At 45.8% G+C, this 22,956-nt stretch overlaps 1 protein-coding gene across 6 annotated transcripts in view; it reads right to left on the bottom strand.

The window, feature by feature from the left end:
* Positions 1–22,956, bottom strand: part of TBC1D1 (TBC1 domain family member 1) — a 223,451-nt gene that overhangs the window by 130,313 nt on the left and 70,182 nt on the right. Inside the window, exon 1 of one of the 6 annotated variants that reach the window (XM_045816362.2) lies at positions 19,799–19,985. The exons of the other annotated variants lie outside the window; for them this stretch is intronic. Coding sequence (XP_045672318.2) covers positions 19,799–19,828 — 30 coding nt within the window. The 5' untranslated portion in view covers positions 19,829–19,985. Of the gene's footprint in view, positions 1–19,798; positions 19,986–22,956 lie in introns of those variants that run through there. 6 annotated transcript variants of the gene reach the window in all.

Consider the following 22,956-nt stretch of genomic DNA (forward strand, 5'->3'; position numbering starts at 1 on the left):
TCACAGAAGCTGCTAATGCTACTGGATTTGATGACCGAATTCATAATTGAAGGAAATGTTAAATTTTAGCTACAAGTCAGTAAAAATAAAGATGCAATTTTTTCCCCTAGTTCATGGACCACCCCATTCCCCAGCCCAGATCCCATGGACTAAAGGAAGCGCAGAGGGAAACAGGTACATACAACTAACTCAAAGATAACACCACCACCACCACCACCAGGCATGTCTCCCGGGGCCAGAGTGCGTATTTACTGTATATATGAATAATGCAACAAAGCCATCACACCATGCCAATGCAAACGCAAATCCAACTGAAAGTGGGAAAGCTGCACCAGAAGCTGTAGCCATCAAAATCTACAAAGAGAAATTAAAATGGAATGAAGCCATCAATATGGAGAGTAAATTCCAACTGAGTAAAACCCAAGTGTCCATTAGTTAGAGTTATGGAATTAATTTCTACATAATGCAAATTCTTCATCAATATAAAAACATTACAACTCTTTTCAAATGTTACCAAGACTCAAATTTAAGTCTGATGTGATTTACTGCCCAGCTAGTCCTTGAATCTGACAATTTAGTCTAATAAACAAACAGATGGAAGATTATTTTCTACTGTAAACTTCATATTATCCCTGCCAATGGGAGAAGAGGAAAAATGTGACAAAATAAATACCTTTGAATCCTCATTTCAGGAAATTTATTTGGCTTGCGGCTCACATTTGACAACAGAGGAGCCTTTATTCTAGAATGTCCCTCCACCAACTCTCCACTACCACCTGCCCATTCTTCCAGATCCAGCTCAAACATCTCCTCTGCTCCATTCCCCAGGTTCCCGTGGAACCTGGCCCTCTGCTGTCACATAGGTCAACACACTGAGTTTATCTCCCACACCACACTTTGGGTAAAGGTAGAATAGTGTTTAATTCATTGTGTGGGCCACGCAGACCTTGTCAGAGCATTTACTTAACACACAACTTGAATGTGGGAGGAAAATAAATGGCAGTTTTCGATTTCTTCACCTTAACGTTCAAAGTGGATATTGTAATATTAATTAAACTCAATTTAAACATATTTACTTGAAATACATCAAAGTGCTATAGGTAAACTCTAAATAGCAATGAAAGGAACAATGAAAGGGCTTTATTTTCTAACCTCACCTAAAATCAGGTAGAGAAATCAGGTCCAGCCCCCATATTTCATATAACCCTGTGCACACTATCAGGAGGAAAAGCCAAACTTCGGACACCTTCACTTGTATCAAGTTCATACAGCATCTCAGGAACTAACACCACTTCCTGGCACTAACTGTGTCAGACACTGTGCTTCACACAGATTATCTCACTGAATCCTCCCATCAAGCCTCTGAGAAAGGCATTTCCACTTTACAGACATGCAGACTCTCCTGGGTCGGGGTCTGCGCCGGGCACCAGGGCTGTACGCAAACGTCACCACCAGGAGTGGGGCTGAGACGGGACACTATTTAGGAAACAAGGCGAGGGAGGCCCTGGGAGTGACAGCAGCCTCGCTCGGCAGGTGAACAGTGCAGAAGCACCCACTGCTGGGGAGCAGGCAGTGGGGAGGAGAGGCCCGGCACCCAGTCTGTCCAGGCCTGCCTACAAGCCCCGGGTGGGACAGGTGGGGGTGGGCCCATGTGCCTCCCAGCGGACCACAGGGCCTTACAGAGGAGAGGAGCTAGAGGGGGCCACAGTAAGTGGGGAGGACGATGGGCCGGAGGATGCTGAGGGGGTCCTCATGCCCAGACTGCATCATGAGTGATGAAGGAGCTGGCAGGGAGAAACACAGGCCTCCTCCCCAGCCTCCTCCGCTCGGGGCAGTGGCGGCACGCACACGCAGAGAAGGGGGAAATCAACTACAACCAGAAGGTAACACGTCAGCAAGAACACGAAACCAAGCGGATGGGAGAGCCAACAGGTTAGCAGATCTACCCACCCATGGGGACAAAAAACCTCCAGAAACCTGAGCACAGATTACAATCTAGGATTACAATCTAGCAAGTTCTCGCCCTCCTCAAGGCTGCTTCCTTGTCCAGCCAGCACTGGAAACGGTGAGGACCGAGAAGCGGGTGTGCCGTGGCCCCACCGGCTGAGCCCCCAGTCCCCTGGGCATTCTGGCCACAAGTTCCAACAGACTGAAAAAAAGGCAGCGTGTGTTCAAGAGCGGCTCTTTCTTCTACTTATTTTCAGCCAAAGACATACAATGTGAAAAGATCTGGAGGGGCTGCCCGTCGTAGTCTCTGGGTAGCAGGAATGCGGTGGTTTGTTATCTTTGCTTATCAGTAGGTTATTTTTCTATAATTTTCCATGTAATGCTTTTGTAATCTTAAAGATTATTCTTCATTTTTTAAAAAGTGCATTTTTCTTAAACTTTAAGAAATTTTAGCGATTACGTTCTACTGTTATTAGACGAGGCCTCCCAGGGACAAAACTACTTGGAGTGGAGAGGGAAAAAAAAATTGTCATTGTAAATATATGATGATAAATTATTTCAATAGTACCAGTGAAATGGCATACACTTCTAAGTGGCCCCAAATGCTTCACTACATAACATACAAAAGCCTTTAAGTCATGAAATACAATCTGAAAAATAAACATAAACATCTATAGAAACTAAAAACTTTAGATGACAGTCTAACAGCAATATTCAAGACTGTCCTTTTATATGCCTAGGTAATTACTCAAGACAAAAATTTTAGCTTAAATCAAAATTGTGATAATAGCAAGAACTGGTCTATTGTATGAAGCTGACAGTTCAAACTTGAGTTTAGATAACCATTAACCTTATTAACCAGACAAATATTCTCGCTACTTCCTAGGAACTGCAATGAATGTAATTCAAATTATGACATTTGTGGACACAGTATGGAATCCCCTGACAACAGCGTGTTGTCACAAAATCATTTCTAGCATAGGCTACCCCCCTCACATTTGCGGTGCCTTTTTCAAGGCACCATTCCAATCATTCAAAGCCAAAACCCTGTCCTTCCCCCTCGCATACTACAAGCCGTGTGTGGTAGCCTCTGGGAAACCAGGTGTGGGCTGATCTCAGGCTCTGCCTTGGTGCCATATGCCACCTGCTCCGGCACACGCAGCAGCCCCGGTCACGGCCCTGTCACCGCCCTGTCACAGTATCAGTGAGGTCCCCGGCAATTGCCAAGCAAATGTCTGAAATTTAAACTTACTAATGCATGACTGCCAGACTCAATCACAATCTGGGATGTCATAAATAAATCAATTACGTACCGTTTTTAAACACACCACACTAGCTTTTAGAACACGGACTGCATTCTTGAATAAAACCTATTACATATGTTCAGGAATCCTGAACTTCACTCAGATCAGTAGTAGAAATAGGTCTTTTCTCGCATATCAATTTACCTTGAAATAAACTCTCCTCACCAAGCAGCCATTCCTTTTCTGTAATCTTGATCAACAGGCAAATCAGAACTTTGGTTAGTAAAGGATATTAGTTAGAACCAGTCTAATCTGTTTTCCACTTAACATATTTTAACTTTGTGTAATACCAACTGTAACAATAACAATACTATTTGCTGCTCCTTGGCTTTCTCAGAAGTTATAAATGTGAGATAACTTCAATATGTGTTTGTAAAACAGACTGTATCCTAGCACAAACCACAAAAGTAGACTAAGTGGCTAATTCTTTCTGCTTTCAGAGATGAAGGAAATCAATAAAAGAAACACACAAGACAAAAATGAAAGAGTATAAAATTGCACACAGAAGTAACCCAAGCCTGCATTCATAACCAGTGCCCAGCCCTCAGCTAACATTTCTCTTCCTCCCTGACCCACCCCACCTTCCTAGTGTGTGCGAAAGAAAATCTGATCCAACCAAACCTCCATGGCCAGTTTCCCTAAAGCGGTTGACTCATTTCATACTGAAGGGAATAGGCTGTAGTACTCTCAAAACCACTTCCAGTTCCAAAATTCCACTATTCTATAAAAATAAATTAGAATATAGAATGAAAACAAGAAAAACAAAAAATCCCAACATCAGGAACATATGTTAAGACTGTGATATATGTAAATTGCAAAAACAAAAAACCAACCAACCAACCAACCAGAAACCCCAGCAGGGTAAGTAAGTACCCATGGGGCAGACCCAGCTTGCCAAAAGTTCATGTGAAAAAGATTTAAGGATTTTAGTTGACCATAAGCTCAGGATAAGCCAGCAGAACGGCCTGGATACCAAAAGAATGAAAAGGAACAAAAAGCCTATGGCATTAGGAGAAATGTCATCCTTCCATTAAGGGGTTGGGGTCACAGCCTCACCAACCTTCCCACTGACTGGGCCACATAAAGTTCCATTTTCAGTTTTAGTAGACTTTAAAAGCAGCAGCAGTAAGAGTCACAAGGTGCTTGCAATTCCATGAATGGAGAACAGGGCTTTCAGTGTCGGAAGGGGATGCCCGGAAGCCTTTGCAAATCAGTCTCAGGGAGGAGGCATTAGGGCTCTTGCTCACAAATTGGAAGGCAAGGTGGTGAAACATAAAGGGAGAAAGATTTCTGCTGCAAATATAAACATCTTTCAATTAGAGCTATGTGCGATGTTATGGATTTCCTGAGGAATGCTGAGCATCCCTCCAGAAGATTCGAGCACTGGACAGAGGGAGCAAGTCCTCACTGCTCAGAGTGAGACTTCCAATTCCCAGGCTTAGGGCTTCATTTAAAGACGGGCACCTGCTTCCACCACTTTCGAGGGCTTGCCGAGCAGTCAGTCAGTGGTTCCCACCAAGCAGGAGTCTGAAAGCACAGTTCCTTCTCTGGCTCAGGCTCCCCTACGTGTCAGGGGTGGGGGGCTGACTTCATCTTCACAAGACAAGATATTTTACAATCAGGAACATTCCTAGAGAGCCAACACCGAAACCAAGGCTGACAAGAGATAAAGACTGCTGCTCCAGCCAAGAGCTGCTGCAAGCAATGTATTCAAAGCTGGGTTGTTTTTCCCATGCCAAGGGAATGGCTAATGTGTGTCAAGAAGTTTCAGTGCCTTGCTGTAACTGAACTCTGATCTACTCCAGATTAATTCTACAATCAGGGAACAAGAATTCCACCTACCAAGTGGGAATTGTAGTCTCTGAAGCCTGATATTTTCTTTTCTTTAAGATTTTAGTTTTATTTATTTGAGAGAGAGTGAGCAAGAGAGCACCAGTGGTGGGGGCAGGGGGGACAGGCAGAGGGGGAGGGAGAAGCAGACTCGCTGCCAAGCAGGGAGCCCAACTCAGGGCTGGATCCCAGGACCCCGGGATCATGACCTGAGCCGAAGTCAGACACTTAACTGACTGAGCCACTCAGGCGTCCTATGAGTCCGGACATTTTCAAAAGTGAGACTTCATCTTCACTTACAAGAGGGAAAGAATAAAGATAAGCCCTAAAGGAAGGAATGGGGTCATGAAATTTTATGAACGTAATTAGCTCCTTTAGAAGTATTTAATAAAACACACCTCCATTTCTCAGACATCCTGGGGATGACCCGTTATGGTCCTCTGCTTTCCTCTCTACTCTCTCTCTCTCCCAGGATCTCACGCACGCACTGCCCCAAGACCGACAAAGATAATTTCTTGGGGGCACCTGGGTGGCTCAGTCAGTTGAGTATCTGCCTCTTGACTTCAGCTCAGGTCATGATCCCAGGGTTGTGGGACTGAGCCCCGCATCAGGTTCTGCGCTTAGCGGGGAGTCTGCCTGAGAGTCTCACTCTCCCTCTGCCCCCACCCCCACTCACATTCATTCACTCTCTCAATAAATGAAATCTTTTTAATCTACATCTCTAGCTCTGAATTGTTCCCTCAACTTAACTCAAATTTCCAATCACCTCTAAGACTCCCCAGACTTCAGGCACCATGACCTTAAAGCATCCAAATCAAGCTCATCTCTTTGCCCTAAAACAGGCCCCACTCTCGTTTCCCCAAATGCCTTCCAGGTAACTAGTTTCGACACCTGCGAAGTGTCTCCCCTTCTCTCTCCTCCCTCTACCTGCCATCAGCCATCACGGTGTGTGTTCTACCACTCGGAGCCCCAAACCTCAAGCGGTGGTCTAAGCCTGTATGCACCCCAGCCAGACCACAGCAAGCCCGCCGATGCTCGGCTCTGCCCGGCCTCTCCCAGGATAGAGATCCATGCACCCCACTCTCCACGGATGGCCCTGATGCCCTCAGCCTACAGCTCACAAACCTTCCAGGGCTTCTCTAATCTCTACCAAAAACCAACACTGCAGGCCAGCCCTTCAGAACACTCCGCGGCGGGCTGCGATCCTCTCCTCCTGTGAGTTCACCGAGCAGGGACAGGGGCGGGGCAGTTCATGCAACTCCACTCAAAACTATCTTGGGCTTCTGCTCATTTGGATTTCTACCTCACGCCTTGGCTTATGCAGCTTCTTCCATCCTAATGTTCTTTCTCATCCCCTGGACGGGACCCTCGAACCACTCACTCAATCTAGTCATTTTTTTTAAAGATTTTATTTGAGAGTGAGAGAGAGAGAGCGTGCACGCGCGAGAAGGGGGGAGAGGCAGAGAGAGAGAGAGGGAGCAGCAGACTCCCCGCTGAGCAGGGAGCCTGATGTGGGGCTCCATCCCAGGACCCTGGGATCACGACCTGAGCCGAAGACAGATGCTTCACCGACGGAGCCACCCAGGCGCCCTCAACCTATTCATTTTGTCAGGAAACAGAGCCTCAGAGGGCTGGACAACTGGCATCTGGTCAGTCAGGCTGCACAGAACTGGCCCTCCCCATTCAGGACTCTTTTTCTAGACCGCAGCAGGTCCCCACGATTTGCTTTTAACTAGGAGGAAATAAAGTCTTCAGTTTGAAATTTCCTTATTAAACTAAAGCCCCTAGGTCCATTAAATTAAAACAAACACACACCAAAGAAAACCTCCCCAAAACAAAAACAACAGAGCACCAGCCAGTGCCCAGATTTCTAGTCTCTCTGACTCACGAGCCTTATCAGATTTGCACTTTCAAGTTTAAGAGCAGGCACTGTGTGAGTACGAAGACTCCGGTGCCCATCGAGGGGTCTGCATAAAGGGCGTGAGGGTAGAATTACCCTCTCTGCCACACAGAAGAGCCAAGTGGGCTCCACTGCCTGTTTATTCAATCAGGATCAGAGCAAAAAACTGTTAGATCGAAAAAGCCCCCCCAAATCTTCAGAGAGGCACTGCAGGACACCGTAGACCTTCTTAACACCCACATCCAAACCACATTACTGGCTCCCAAACCGAAAGCAATGTTTTTGAGAAAGACGGTGTTTAAGTTAGAAGTGCACCATCCGATCAGCCCTGACCCTCCCTGCTGATGAGATACAACGAGATCGTCAGGTGGGATTCACTGCATGTGGGAAATGATCGCCTCTGTGTATCAAATGCCGCTCAGAGGTTTCCTCTCCCTCGGCCAGCTTTACTGCAGGCCCGCGGTGTTAGCACCTTCGGACACCGGTCTTCATCACAAGGGCACGAACTGCGCCTTTCTCCTCTTGGTATCTGTGTCCCAAGTGCCTGGCACAGAGAAGATGCACAATTAATGTATCGTGACCAATGCTGCACTTGAAGAAGCTGAATTTCTTGGCCAAGATGTCTGGAGTACCACAAAAATACCCTAGATGGTGTGGCAACTGCAAAACAGTAAGACAGAAGTGGGTGCTCCGGCGGTCCGGCACCTTGAACTCTTTCCCCAGGGGGAACATCCGGAAATCACAGTCTCAGCTGGTTTAGACACTACAGAATTGACAAAAGCAAACTTTGGTATGATATTCTTTCAGCTAACCAATATTAGGTGGTACAGACTCAAAGAGCTGTGTTTACTGAAACTCCAGTGTTCTATAAATTCCTATGTTTTACCTTCACATATTTCCAAGTAACGGAAGAGAATCCCTTCAATTCACCCACAAACTCAGTAATATGTCTATCTGTGGAACTACAAGAGAGTTGTGACCACAGTAAAAGTATCAGCAATATTTCACACTCATACAATTAATTAATAATCAGTACACAAAGGGCCACAAAGTCATTATTCATAAGCAGGCTTCTGGTTTGTGTTTCCGAAGTCAAACTTTACAATTATATCTCTACTATTCTAACTTAAGAAACCTACACATACAGGAAAAAAACCTGACACAATAGTGACCATCACACAGACCTATGTAAATCTCTCTAAGCAAATATTGTCTCGCAGACCTTAGAGTTTATTTTCACCCAATGACTGGTTTCCTCTAGGTCCACCCTGTAAGAAAGAACTTCCGCAAAATACCATTTGGCCAATTCTCTGCCTTCGGCAGGCCTACAATTATGAACTCGGCTAAACAAATAAACTTCCTTCCTATTTTTAAAGTTTTCCAAAACTGGAGAATCTACATCTTTGGTTGGCACACTATTTCCTGGGCTTACAGCCCTGCCAGTGAAGAAATTCTCCACAGTATTTTGAGAGATGAAAAGGACTTCGGAAATGGCCAGGCAGCTGCTCCCCACCCCTATCTTAGGGAAGGGGAAAACAAGGCGAAGTTGTGACCTCGGACAAGGTCACAAGGGGGAAGAGGGGCGGCTGGTGGCAGAAGCCGGTGTAATTCTCTCTGCCCCATTTTCCCCTTATCTGATCTAAATTACCTGAGGCCTGACGAAAGCATTTTGCTCTTGTTCCATACTACTGAACCAGGGCTTATGCTTAATTCATGCAGAATGTGATAAAACAACAAAGAATCTACATATCATAGCAAGTACAAGGTGACACGAAGAACTCCAGGCTAAGAAGAATCAGAACACCTTAATCTCAGCTCTGACTTCGGGAAGGCCACCTCACCTCTGGAGGGCTCAATTTTTCATCTTTGAAAACAGGGAACAGAACGGAGCAACCACAGATGTCGTCTTCACCCCTAACTTAAATGAGGAGGATGGTGATGTCTCCCCCCTATTAAGCACTTCATCGGAGCTGGCACTGTTCTCAGCACATTACATGGGTCAATCCTCCACCGCCTGGAGGACAGCCACCATCCCCAGTTTGTGGATGAACACATCATCCTTGCAGAGAAGGGACTTGTCTGTGGTCACACCTCCACTGGTGACACGTGGAGAAGGGATGTGTCCCAGGCCCACGGCTCCAGGGGCCCTCTCTTCCTTATCAGAGGTGGACAATCTAAGATGACTGGCCCGACTTGCAGTAATAGAGTCCAAATTGAGAACAATTATAGCAATCATTCAACACAATGTTCTCGTTTTACAGATCAAGGACGGAGGCCCAGGGAAGTAGAACTTCAGTCAGGAAATTTAATGGCTACACCCACCCGGCTTCCTAGACAAGCTTATCCTAAAAAGTGCTTTAATGGCTCACATCACTTCCATGATCTCACGTGACACCCAAACATGACTATCTGATGGCAGCAGGGCAATGATCCTCACCCCCACGGCAACTAGCCTTGGTTAAACAGCAAACTCAAGGCTAACCAGGGCCTCCAACCCAAGCCTGTAACTTCCAGTCTTGTGTACTATCCCAGGCTTGAAAAAATGTCCACTGCGATAGAAGTCTCTGGAGAGCCTATTCAAAATAGTCTCTAAACACAAAGAGAATTTCCCAGAGAGGCTAAACACATGCTTCCATGGTACTCTAAGAAAAATATCAGATAATACATGATAATACACAAAGGCCCACAACTCAAGTCAGTAAGAAAATTAAAAATCAGGCTATGGTCATCTCATCCATCATTTAATGATGGACCATCATTTATTTGCCCCTAGTCCCTGACCATCAATCTTCAATCTTCCTACCATTTTCCTCTTATTTCCTGTTCTCTTTCCTCCCTAACCAAGAACACCATGAAATTCAGGCTTTTTAAAAATAGTAGTTCCACTTCTGGTGTAACTTCACTCTTATACACCTATTTTTAAAAGCAAGTTAGGTGGACATTTTATGCCTCTCACCTAAGGAAGAAGGAAAATGCAAATTCTTGGTGGGACAAAATATTTTAAGTTCTGACCACCCTTGCTTCATATCTTGAACATGTGTTGTAATCCCTTTATTACAGAGATCGCACAGGTACAACAGATAAAATGTGAATTTACAGCCAGACAATTCAAGCTTTAACCTTAATAGCTCTGACAAATGACCTAACCTCTCTGAACTTCAGTTTCTTTATAGTATTTTCCCAAAGAAACGGGAGGAGGGAACAACACCCCCAGCCCGTAATGACTGGGAAGCTGACTACTCCCCACACAACGGCTGGCACACAGTAAGTGCTCAAAAACACAATCGAGCTCTTCCTTTCCACGGCTGCATTAACACTAATGTAGTTTTCTCTCCTGTTAAATCCACTTTGCAAATGATGTTTCTCTGAACAAACTCAATCTCCCCTATTACAGGAGAAGAGACACATTATACACACCTACCCCATCTCCCACAGGACGCCCTCCAGGAAATACAGCGCTAAGTGAATCAGCAGGTCACTAGAGCCCAGCACCAGGGGGCTGTGTCACCACACCGGACATGGGTAACTTCCACTCTCTTCAAATACTTGGGCCCTGGTTTCTTCCTACTCACAGCTCACACCACTGGTCAGGCCTCCCAGGCCGTTGAGCATTTACGACAGAGGATCCCTACCCACCCCAGTCCACTGCTCAACTTCAGGCTTCCTTTGTCTGTTTCCCTGCAGGCACCTGGACCTCCTCTGAAATACACATGTAAACAGTTGGGTGATTAAATAAAGTATTCTGAAATACAATATGTTAATAGACATGCATACTTTTGATTTTAGCAAAATAAAGAAAAAAGTGCAAACAAAGTGGCAGGGCCGCATCCACAAGGTGTGCAAAAGCCAGGGGTCCAAGACGCTGGGTTTAAGTTCTGCCACAATGAGCTGCGTGATCTTGTTCAAACTAAGTTGCTTCCCTGCTCTGGGATTCGGTTTTCTCATGGAGAAGAGAGAAAATGGAACTACATTCTGGCTGCAACAGAAGGACCACCTCCCCGGTCTCCATTACAGAGAGGCGGCGCAAGCCCTAGGGCACGCCGGGCTGAAGGGAAAGGGCCACTCTTAACTCTGAATCTCCCTGTATCAGGGTCATTTGTTTAAAGTGACTGCTTTCCCCAAGGTTAAAAATCGTTGGTCTCAAAACAAGACAACAGTGTTGGGAAAGCAACCCTGTAGGATTCCAAAACATGCTGGAAAACTACCACAGGTATAACCTACCAATTCTTTTTCATCCACCACACAGGAGTGACTCAATCACCTTTCCTTAAAGACTTAGCTCAGGAGGCACCTGGGTAGCTCAGTGGGCTAAGCAGCCAACTCACGGTTTCGGCTTGGGTCAAGATCTCGGGGTCCTGGGATTGAGCCCTGTGTGGGGCTCTGCGCTCAGTGGGGAGTCTGCTTGGGGATTCTCTCTCTCCCTCTGCCCCTCCCCCCCAATAAATAAATCTTAAAAAAAAAAAAAAAGACTTAGCTCAGATCTCATATCCTCAAAAAAATCTCCCTGAATCCCCAGCTGAATGATTCCCTGTGCACACATCTGTATGATTTCGCTAAATCACCTTCACAGGTGTACCTCTCCCTGTTAAATTGCAAGCTGCTCAAAGGCTGGGCCCCTGTCCTGCTCATCTCTGGATCCTCGTGCCTACACCACACTTGCACAAAACACGCTGACAAACTACGAGCTCAACCATCTTCAAAGAGTTTACCCTTGCAGATGATCTTCACAATTTCCTATGCAGATTTTGACATTACTCAATTTTAAAACAGGATCTTTAAAAAGATGAATAGGGAATACGTTTTTTAGATGAGAAAGGCTAGAGGTTAACTTAGCCAAGCTCAACTGAAGTAAATGAACAAGGCCTAGCAGTCTAATCCCATTATAACATGACAGATATAGAAATAATTTGCAAAAGAAGTACCAAAGTACATAAAAACTAAGGAAATTCTTTTCCATCATGTCTTTTTTTTAAATCTAACAAAATGATGCAAATGGCTGTTTCATGCTCCCAATAGCAAAATCAGAGGTAACAGAAATAATGAAAAAATTAAAGATACTTAAGTATAGATACAAACATAACCATTTAAATGTTTGTTTTTCTACAACTTTATTATATATTTAATAAATACCACCGTATATTATAAAATAACATTCAAAAGGACAAATTTATTATTTCTACTGCTTAAAAGTTAACAATCAAAAGGAAGGGGGCGGGGCACCTGGGTGGCTCAGTCGTTAACTGTCTGCCTTCCGCTCAGGGCATGATCCCGGAGTTCTGGGATCGAGCCCCACATCGGACTCCTCTGCTGGGAGCCTGCTTCTTCCTCTCCTACTCCCCCTGCTTGTGTTGCCTGTCTCGCTGGCTGTCTCTCTGACAAATAAATAAATGAAATCTTAAAAAAAAAAAAAAAAAAATTCCTCCTTAAAAAAAAAAAAAAAGGAAGGGGGGCCTCCACATTATGTCATCAGGGAAACACAAATTAAAGAAAAATAAGATACCATTACACACCCATTAAAAGGGCCACAATCTGAAACACTGACAACACCAAATGCTAACGAAGATACGGAGCAACAGGAACTTTCATTCATTGCTGGTGGAAATGCAAAAATGGCACACCCACTTTGGAAGACAGTTTGGCAGCTCCTTACAAAACTAAACATATTCTTACCATATAATCCAGCAATCATTCTTCTTGATGTCACCAGCCTTACTGAAGGGAGCTGAAAACTTACATCCACACAAAAACCTGCACAAAAATGTTTACAGCTTTATTCAGAACTGCCAAAACTTGGAAGCAACTGAGACGCCCTTCTAGACAATGGTACATCTAGGCAATGGAATGTTGCTCAGAACTATAATGAGCAATCAAGCCATGAAAAGATACAGAAGAAACGTAAATGTACATTACTAAGTGAAAGAAGCCAATCTGAAAAGGATATGTGATTCCAGCTATAGGACATTGTAGAAAAGGCAAAACCATAAAGAACAGTGACTGACGGGTTGGGGAGGAAGGACAAGATGAACAGGCAGAGCACAGGGGATTTCTAGGACAGTGAAACTATTCTGTATGGTAGTAAAAATACATGCCGTTATACTTTTGATGCACAGAATGTACACCACCAGGAATGAGCTGTAGCATAAACTTGGGACTTTCCGAGATCATGTGTCAATGTGGGTGCAGCAACTGTAACAAATGCTTGGAGATACTGATAACAGGGAAGACTGTGCATGTGTGGGAACAGAGGGTATATGAGAACTCTCTGTACCTTCTGCTCAGTTGTGCTCTGAACCTAAAATTGCTCTTAAAAATTAAGTCTATTTAAAAAAAAGAAAAGACAGGAGGGCAATTTGAGTCAATTTGTCAATAATAATCTGATTTCTAGACAATATCCTAATGGTATTTGGGGTAAAGTTAAAGACACTGAAAAAGAAAAAAGACCTAAGTATTTTTTAAATTTGATAAACTGAATAGTTAATACATAAAATGTTGACATTTTTTAAAAGATACAAGAGCATGCAGTGCAAATTTTTCCTTCCACTTCTACTCCCCAGACACTCCATTTCAAGGTTAATTTTTTTTTTTAGGTTTTATTTCATGGGTCACTATTTCCACTATCCTCCTCCCAGATATAAGTGACTAATCTGAAATCATGGCATTTGCTTCAAAAACTGTAAGCAACTCCTATGTCTAATGGTGGGTACAACAGAAAATACAAAGAACCTTGCTACAAAGTGTGGTCCCCAGACCATCAGCGTCAGCATTACCTGGGAGCCTGTTAGAAATGCAGGATCTTGGGTTCCATCCAGACCTACTAGAACAGAACTCTATTTTAACAAGATGCCCAAGTGATTTGTATGCACCAGTACACAGGACCACGCCACCCCTGTTTTCATAGAGTTTATGGGCCAGTAGAGGAGAGAAAAGAATCAAACAACTCCAACACGCGGCATCATACAGAACGGACCGCACAGCATCATACAGAATGGACCACGCAGCATCATACAGAACGGACCGCGCGGCATCATACAGGATGGACCGCACGGCTACAGGAGTTTGGAAAAAGATCAGCTTTGGTCCGCGGCGGGGGGGGGGGGGGGGGGCGCAGGGCACTGACCCAACATCAAATGTCAGCCCCTCTGAAGGGGTCTGTATGTCATGTGCATTCTGGCAGCTGCTCACCTGTCCAGTCTCCTCCTCTCTGCTCCCTACTACAGATTCTCCCGCCAGCCTGACCAGCAGCCTGGGACTGAGGTCTCTCCAGCATGCCTCCAGGCCTGTGTACGTGCAACTCCAGCCACCTGGGACACCCTGACCTTCCCTGCGAATCCTCAGCCTCCTTCAGACTGGAGCAAGAGCCACTCCTACTCCCCCAGGCTGGCAGGCTCTCCTCCACACGAGAAAATGCCTCAGGGGCTATTTTCCACCCCAGTTAGTATATTCATCCAAGGAATGAATGAATAATCAGAGATGCTTCAGGGAGGGGGTGAAGGAGGAGAAGGGCTTAGATAGAAACAGACCAAGGCAGAGACCTTATATAAGTTAAGATCAGTTTGGGGGGGCGACTGGGTGGCACAGCGTTTAAGCGTCTGCCTTCGGCTCAGGGCGTGATCCCGGCATTCCGGGATTGAGCCCCACATTGGGCTCCTCCGCCGGGAGCCTGCTTCTTCCTCTCCCACTCCCCCTGCTTGTGTTCCCTCTCTCGCTGGCTGTCTCTATCTCTGTCGAATAAATAAATAAAATCTTTATAAAAAAAAAAAGGTCAGTTTAGGGAATTTGTTTAGGGGAAAAAACTAATTTGCTTTTTAGTCATTATGAGATCTGCTCTGAGCTCACCATGTGTTGTGGATGAGGCAGGGTTTCTATTCCTGCTTCTCTCCCGTCTCTTTTCATAAAACCAACCTGTGCCCCTGGTGTTGTTACTCTAAGCAACTGGAGTTCCCAAAGAGAGGCTGCTGCCACCAGCAGACAAACAGGTCCCACAGGAGCCAGGCCGAAATCCTGGTCTGGGCTATGCCAGCTTTGCTTAGCAGAGGCAGCAAATTTTTCAAAGTCAAAGAGTGGTTTGACTAGGACAAGGAGTTCTCCCCTCTTTATTAAACTCAAACATCCACTAATTAAACATAATCTAAGTCTACCGAAAAAATACTTTTATATTTTTAAATAATCCATCACATTGAGCTAGGACACACCAACACAGCACTGACCTGACACAAGCAGGCGGAGGCAGCGCCGCCTGAGCCCCAGCTGTAACCAGAGACGCACGCCTTCCAGGAAGGCTGCTGGGCACCTGTCCCCCGCAAGCCCGGCTGGCCAGAGGCACGCAAGGTGGGCTGCTCTGGTCTGCAGGAAACCACAAACCAGACTGGCATAGGGACACAACTGGGCCTGAAAGCCTTGCTGACAGGCAGCTAAACCAAGGGCAAGTTGTATTCAACACAGACGCGATTAGTGTCCCCGTCATTTGCACCAGTCTCAGACAAACAGGATAGCAAAGCCACCGGGTCACGTCATTTCAGAAGATAAAGAACAATTATGTCTCCATAGGTGTCCCCTCCTTACTACCTAAGTCTAAGCTACCACTACCACTCCCTGCTACAGCCCAAGTAGGCTTCCGCCCAACGTATCCATCAGCCCACAGCGCTCCTCAGGTTCACACCCTCTGAACGGCTTCCTGCTGCACTTAAGCAAATCCAAACCCTGAATCCTGTGCCTGCAGAGCCCTTAAGGGCCTGGCCCAGATTGCCCCTCCCCAACTCAGGGTCCACAACTTGGCCCCAGCTCTCCGGATTCCAGTCACACCTACCTTCTTCCCACTGCTTTAACATGCCCACCTGGAGCCCCCTCCAGGCCCTGGTCCCTGCTGTTCCCTCCGCCCAGCAGCACCCTCACCCCCACCGCCACCCCCAGAGGAACTGCCACCTCCTTGCCACCCCAGTCCCTGGCCGCTCCCTACCAAAGCTCCTTGCTTACTTTTCTCCCTAGCACCTACCACCACCTGCAACTACCTTGCTTATCTATTTGCTTGGTTCTGTCCAGTCTCCCCCGCCCAGCATCCGAGCTCCAGGAAGAAAGGGACCTGGTGGGCCTTGGTCACGGCTAAATCTTCAACTCCTCAAACAGAACCTGGCATATACTAGGTGCCCAGTAAATATCTGCATTGAACACATTTCTTAAATAACTTGTTGAATGAATAATTGCTATAAACCTATGTTTTCAGCAAGGCCAAAGTATGAAAAACCTGGTTTCACATAAAATATTAGTGACTGTTGTACAAAAGGATTCCTTACCCAATGCATTTTTAAATATTTGGCTTACAAAGCTTCAGTGTACACGCTTTTTTTTTATTTTCTATTTTTTTAAAGATTTGACTTGTAAGTAATCTCTACACCCAACATGGGGCTCAAAATCACAACCCTGAGATCCAGAGTCACATGCTCTATCCACTAGGTCCCCAGTGTGCACACTTTTTAAAGGATAGCCTAGGGACGCCTGGGTGGCTCAGCTGGTTAAGCATCTGCCTTCGGCTCAAGTCATGATCCTAGGGGTCTTGGGATCGAGTTCTGCATGGGGCTCCTTGATCAGTGGGAAGCCTGCTTCTCCCCCTGCCTGCCGCTCCCTCTGCTTGCGGGCTCTCTCTCTGACAAATAAATAAACAGAATCTTAAAAACAAATAAATAAAAGATAAGAGCCTATTGTGCAAACTGAACTAACTCCTTCAGGGCATGAACGGTACCTGGTAACATAGAAGGTACCCAATAACATCTGGTGAATACATGAGCACTAGAAAAGAATACAAGGCATAAACTGAAGGCTTCAGAGGGGAGGGGGGTGGAGGAATGGGATAGGCTGGTGATGGGTAGTAAGGAGGGCACGTATTGCATGGTGCACTGGATGTTATACGCAACTAATGAATCATCGAACTTTACATCAAAAATAAATAAATAAATAAATAAATAGAAAAAAAAGAAAATACAAGGCATAAACTATATGAAACTGCACTTGAATTTGAGAACACACCAATTGTGGATATATTTAGGTTCATTTTCCATTTCACCTGACTGAATAACATATATATTTAAAATCTACTACTTTGAGATACTAGCAATAATCTTAGCCAGTATCTTTACAGGCAGGTGCGAATCCAAATAAATTCAGAAAGTTATCTGGCAGCTCTGCAGCAGTCTTCACTAACTGATGCATGGGAGACACAGAAGTAATCAACAGAAATACTCCAAACTGCCAGGTGGCTAGGGACATCTGTGCGTTTAGTATAAAAATCACGATGCTTGAGAAATCTGTTTTTATTTGTAAACTATGTAAAAACTCACGTGCCCCAATGAAAGACTAATCAAGAAATCACACCTGTATAAAACCTGCCCCATTTGTAATACAACGCACACCTGCCCTACTGTTCCAGGGCCATGTCCAACTTAAAAGAAAGAGCATCTTAATTTTTCTCTTTTTTTAATATAAATTTCTTTGTTTGGGCTCTATTCCTATACCATGAAATTGCTCACTCTACATATTCAATACTCATAAAATATCAATGCAGCACCTGAGAAAAACAAATTCCTATTCAGGTATCCATCTGCACCAAGCCATGTCCACACCCCTTTCTCTCTCCCTACCAGGTGCTGGACCACAGTTTGCAAAGGTCAAAATAGAACAGCAATTAGATGTGCAAGTGTTTGTGGGAGGTATGTGCTCATATTTATTTATGTGTTCTCAAATGGTCGTTCTAACGTCAAATATAAATGTACTTGGGGATTGTGCACATTGTGTATCTTACTTGGATCTCCTGTTTCTGCCTTTAAAATATTCCCTGGTTTATAATGCCTGCTGTGTTGATGCCTTATCTTTTATCAGTAAACCAAATCAGGTTCCGTAGAAAGTCACTTATCGTCTATAACCACCCGAAATGAACTTTCAAATAATTTCATATTCTAAAAACTCACAGAACATATGTCTATAAAAATCAATTTCAGAATGCAATTTATAATGGCACACCACCTAGCAGAAATGAAATATAAAATAACTACGCTTTCTGCTGACAACTGATAAACGTGCTCCAAAAACATTTCATAGTTTTGTTGTTCTGTAGTTTAAATAACTTTGGAATAACATGATTCAGAATTGAGATGAAGTTATCAACATAAGTTCATTTAAGTAACTTTTTCAGAAGTATTGCCAGTTAGAGAAAGCTAACAATCTTTGTAAAAGTCCTTACTGTTTTGTTTTTTGGTTGTTTTGTTTTTTAATAAAGCTTTGGTCTGGTGTTTTCACTGTTATCTCCTAGGCCAACGTGAACAGAAGTCCACCTCACTCCTATAGTGAAAAACATCTTTATTAAATATGTTTTGGAAAAGTAAATAAAACCACAAAACAGTAGGAGCAATAAGTTCTTTGCGTTGCTATGTTTTTTTAGACTTCTTATTGATTTTGGAGTAAAAAAAAAATAGTAAGTCTGGGTTTTTTGGTTTCTCCCTTCGGCCTTATGGTATAAAGTATAACAGTATACAAGCAGACTCAAATCCTCAACCCAAAATAAAATATAATCAGACATACTGAATTACTTTTTAAACTACCTAACATCATTTTTTAAATTCAGCATTATTTATAAAAGCTAATTAGCTATCACTTCAAAGCAGAAAATCTGGACATTATCATTTTATTTTTTCAATACAAAACTACAACGACTCAAAACTTTTTCATTTACCACCAGCTGTGTTTCAGGAAGTGAAAATTCTGGTGAGGATAAGATAGAATACAGTGCCTAATAATCTGGTTTCTGTGTCTCCATTCTATTAGCACTTAAATGATAGGCAAAGCCTTATCTGGCTCAGGAACAGGTTATTTATTATAAAACCAGCACTCTAACAGCACTGCATAACTAGAAAATATAACCACCACCTAATTATTATTTGTAAAGGGCCATATAATGGCTAACGGGTTCTCCCAATAAGAGTTAATTACTCAACCTGCCACACGCCAGGAGTTAAGTGTAAGTCCGTGGAGCGTGAGAATGGTGCCCTGTTGTTCTGCCGGTACTTCGGGAAGTGTAAAAATAATTCCACGTTCTCAAGCTGGTGGGAACTCTAGAAATCTACTCCAATCCCTTCGTTTTAGCAGGAGTGAAATTGGCAGGGGTTTGTAATGCTCAGTTATTCTAAAAGCGCTAATGTTCTGAAAATAAAACTTCACGGAAACAGAATGTACATTCAACTCACACCACCGAACCTTTGAAATCAGGGCGTTCAAAACAAAGGACAGATAGTCTCGGTGTGCACGAAGTCCAGCCTTCTGGCATCCGCTGCGCCCTATCCCAGGCAACCAGGCACAAACCTGTGTCAAGGAGGATGCCACACAAGGTCCCGCCACGGCGGAAACACCCCGCGGAGAATCCGCGGCGCGTGGTGGGCTGCGGGGGGAGAGAAGCAGCCGGCCGCCAGGTGCGAACACCTGGGTCCGGGCGTCGCGCCTCACTCTCCCCACCCGTGAAATGGGCGTGCCGCCACCTGGCCCGTTCGGCTGACTAATGAATGAGAACCGCCCGGGAAACGGCTCCAGCGGCGCCCGCCACTCTCCGGCCGCTGTCCCCAGGCAGCGGGACGTCCCCCCGCCGCGGGCAGTCCCGGCCCCGTCAGACCTCCCGCCCCCCCCCACCCCCGAGCCGCCGGCGCTCCCCGCGCTCCAGACCCCCTCACGGCCCGACGGTTACAAATGTGCCCGGAACCGCGCCCGCTGGGACGCCGGCTCCCAGCGCCATCCGCCACCGTAACGGGCGCCGGCCCGACGCTGCCCCGACGCCGCCTACCTTGGCCACCCAGCTGAACAATGGTGACATCGCGGGCCGGGCGGCGGCTCCTCGCCCGTCGCTCCCGCTCACTCCCGCCGCCGGCCCGTGAGGCGGCGGGTAGCCGGGGGCGGGCTCGGGGCGCGGCGGGGCGCGGGCATGGCTCCCCCGGCGGCGGCGACGGCGACGGCTGCGGCGGCGGGCTCCTCCCCGCTCGTCACTGCCCGGAGAGGTCGCGCCCGCAGGACCGCCCGGCCGGCCGAGAAAGGGAAGTGGGTGGGGAGAGCGCGGGGAAGGGGTGGGGAGGGAAGGGGAGGGGAGGGAGCGCCGCCGACCCCGCCCCCACCCCGCCCACCCCCACGCTGGGCTCGGGGCGGGAAGTTGGGACGCGCGGGGGTCGCTCTCCCCCGGGGTGCCCCAGGCTGCGCAGCGGCCGGAGGAGGAGTCGAACAACTTTCAGAAAACTAGGAATTCCTCTCTCTCAGGTTTGGTAAAAGCCCCAGAGTTGAGCTAACACAAGGCCCGCCCAACTTCACCGGGGTTACCCCCCCACCCCCACAGCGTTTCTTTCTAAAAGCTCTGAGATTGCTGGTAACAAAAGGACTAGTGTTTCCCCAGCCCCTAATACCTTTGTATAATCAAAGGTGGTTTTCTGAGAGTCAGAAAACTGAGCTATTGAGGGGGGTGGGGGGAGGAAGAGAAGCTCCAGCTCCTGCCCGCCCGCAGCTTTCAGCCGCGCGAGAAATTCTGATTTCACCAGTTTTCTTCTCTCCCAAGGCAAGATGATAAAACAGTGTAGTCAGTTTATAGCCACAAAGGTTAAGGTAGGTTTCTAACTCAAGGCACCCTAGAGTTCCAAGTTGGAAAAAAAAAGTGTCCAAAGGTCTGATAGCCAAAGCGTAAATACATGCGTCATGTTGAGCCACTCACTGAGTTCATCAGGCCAAATAGCAACCCCAGCGCAAGAATTCTGCTGCTTCTTCCTTTTGTGATGTTGTGCGTTATTTTCAGATAGGCCAACAGAACTTCGTAATGATCTCCAAATATCTGACATCTGCGTTAGGTGAGGATATCCTCTATTGGTGCAGAACAAATTACCCCAAAACTGAGAAGCTTAAAACACAAGTGTCTGTGGGTCAGAAATCCAGGAGCATCTTAGCTGGCCACTCTGGCCCAAGGTCTCTCTTGAGGCTGGGTTCGAGCTGTTAGCTGGGGCTGCAGCCATCTCAAAACTGGACTGGGACTGAAGAATCCACTTCCAAGCTCACAGTTTGTTCCTTGCAGGCTGTTGGACTCAGGACTTCGGTTTCTTGCTGCTTCATGTGGTCCTCTCCATAGGACTGCTCATAAAAAGGCCATTTGCACCCGCCAGCACAAATGATCCAAGAAAGAGCTTATGTCCAAGAAGGAAATCAGTCATTTCATAAACTGATCCCAGAACTGACAGCCCAAAACTTCTGCTGTATTCTATTCATTAAAATGCGAGGAAATAAATTCAGTCCACGCACAAGGCAAGGGGGATTACATAGGAGCATAACTGCCAAGAGGACAGGATGGGGGTGGTGACGGAGATGTCATCTTTTTGTTTCTCCCTCCAGGTAGGGTGCGTGGGGAAAGCCAAGAGTTCTAACAGAGCTTACCTGGGTAACTGAAAAGGGCCTTAGGAGCACCTTAAGGGGCATCTTTGTGCTTTTAAGCAGTGATACTCCCTAAAGAAATTAAGAGCTGGGGGTGCCTGGGTAGAGCATCCAACTCGTGATCTAGGGGCTGTGCGCTTGAGCTCCACATTGTGGGCAGAGTTTACTTCTAAGAAAGAAAAAAAAAACTTAAAAAAAGAAATTAAGAGCTAAAGAAGAGGAGGACATATGCAGCCATTTAACCAAATCCTTCCCTGTTAGCAAATCACTTCCCCAACTAAGTAGAAAAGATAAAGGCTGACAACTCCATTACACTGGGAGCCCTTCTGTCCCTCACAACCTTGCTACTCAAAGAACCGGCAGCCTGGGCACTATCTGGCAATTTGTTAGAAGTGCAGAATCAGGCCCTGGCCTAACCCAGACCTACAGAGTCAGAACTTTCATTTTACTGTGAGTCCAGACGGCTAGTGTGTACATTCAAGTTTGAGATGCACTAGTATTATGAGAGTCATTGACCTGGGGCTTAAATTGAGCTTCTGGCCAACAGACCCTTGAGAGAACAGCTGAAACTGTCCTGTGTCCTGGGGATGATGTGCACTAGCTCAGCTAGAGGGAGACCAGAAGGTTCCGAGGCAACAACATAGTTTGATGGCAGTGCAAGGGCAGCTGAGGACAAGCAGGACCAGCTGAACCCAAGACAAACATCGCCATACTCCTTCGCTCCAATCCCCAGGCGGAGCTCTACGAGAATGCCCAGAACTTAGAAGCAACTCTGGGGTGAGGATGAAGGGAACGCAAAATTGGTGAAAGAACTCCTGAATTATTCTCGACCGAGATAAATTTTCTGCCAGTTGGGCAGGAGATGGGGAGGCAAAAAAGAAATTAGATTAAATTTAGGAGAATAAAAATCACACTTCTTGCACACACACACACACACACACACACACACACACACAAAGAATCAAAGATCAAATCCTGGATCTCACAGTCACAATGGGAAAGTGTGCTGGCAGGTGAAATAGGGACATCAAGTCTTCATTGTTTCAACCTGGATCCAGTTCTCCATACACACACATCGGGGTGGAGGCTCGACAGAACCCAGTTTGGACTTGCCCAAAGCTTACATATCCTTTAGACACACAGAGGTCTCCCTCTGACCCAGATCTCTCTGCCTAATCCAGGACTGGGCAGAATCACTCATTTCATGCAACCATAAGGCCTTTCCACTGAATAGACTTGACAGGCAGTAACATGTGGAGCTCTAACACCAAATAGTTTAAGAAATATAGAAGGGTCTTATTCTAATTCACTGCCAACATGTACCTTGCAAGTCACAATGCAGGAAGAAATTCTGTTATAATTTGGAATTTCATTAAAAGGAAACTGTTAACATCAGACAATCTACTGATTCCACATTCAAATAAAACAATTTTCGTTAAAACACCACACTCCCTCCCATCTGAAAAAAGTATCCTTCCCCCAAGAAACTGTATATTTCCCTGGGGAAGGACTGTACATAGACCAGGGATTGGTTATTTTTAA

This window comes from Ursus americanus, chromosome 8, assembly GCF_024610735.1.
Source record: "Ursus americanus isolate L20-20 chromosome 8, mUrsAme1.1.p, whole genome shotgun sequence".
In the NCBI taxonomy this organism is placed as follows: domain Eukaryota; kingdom Metazoa; phylum Chordata; class Mammalia; order Carnivora; family Ursidae; genus Ursus; species Ursus americanus.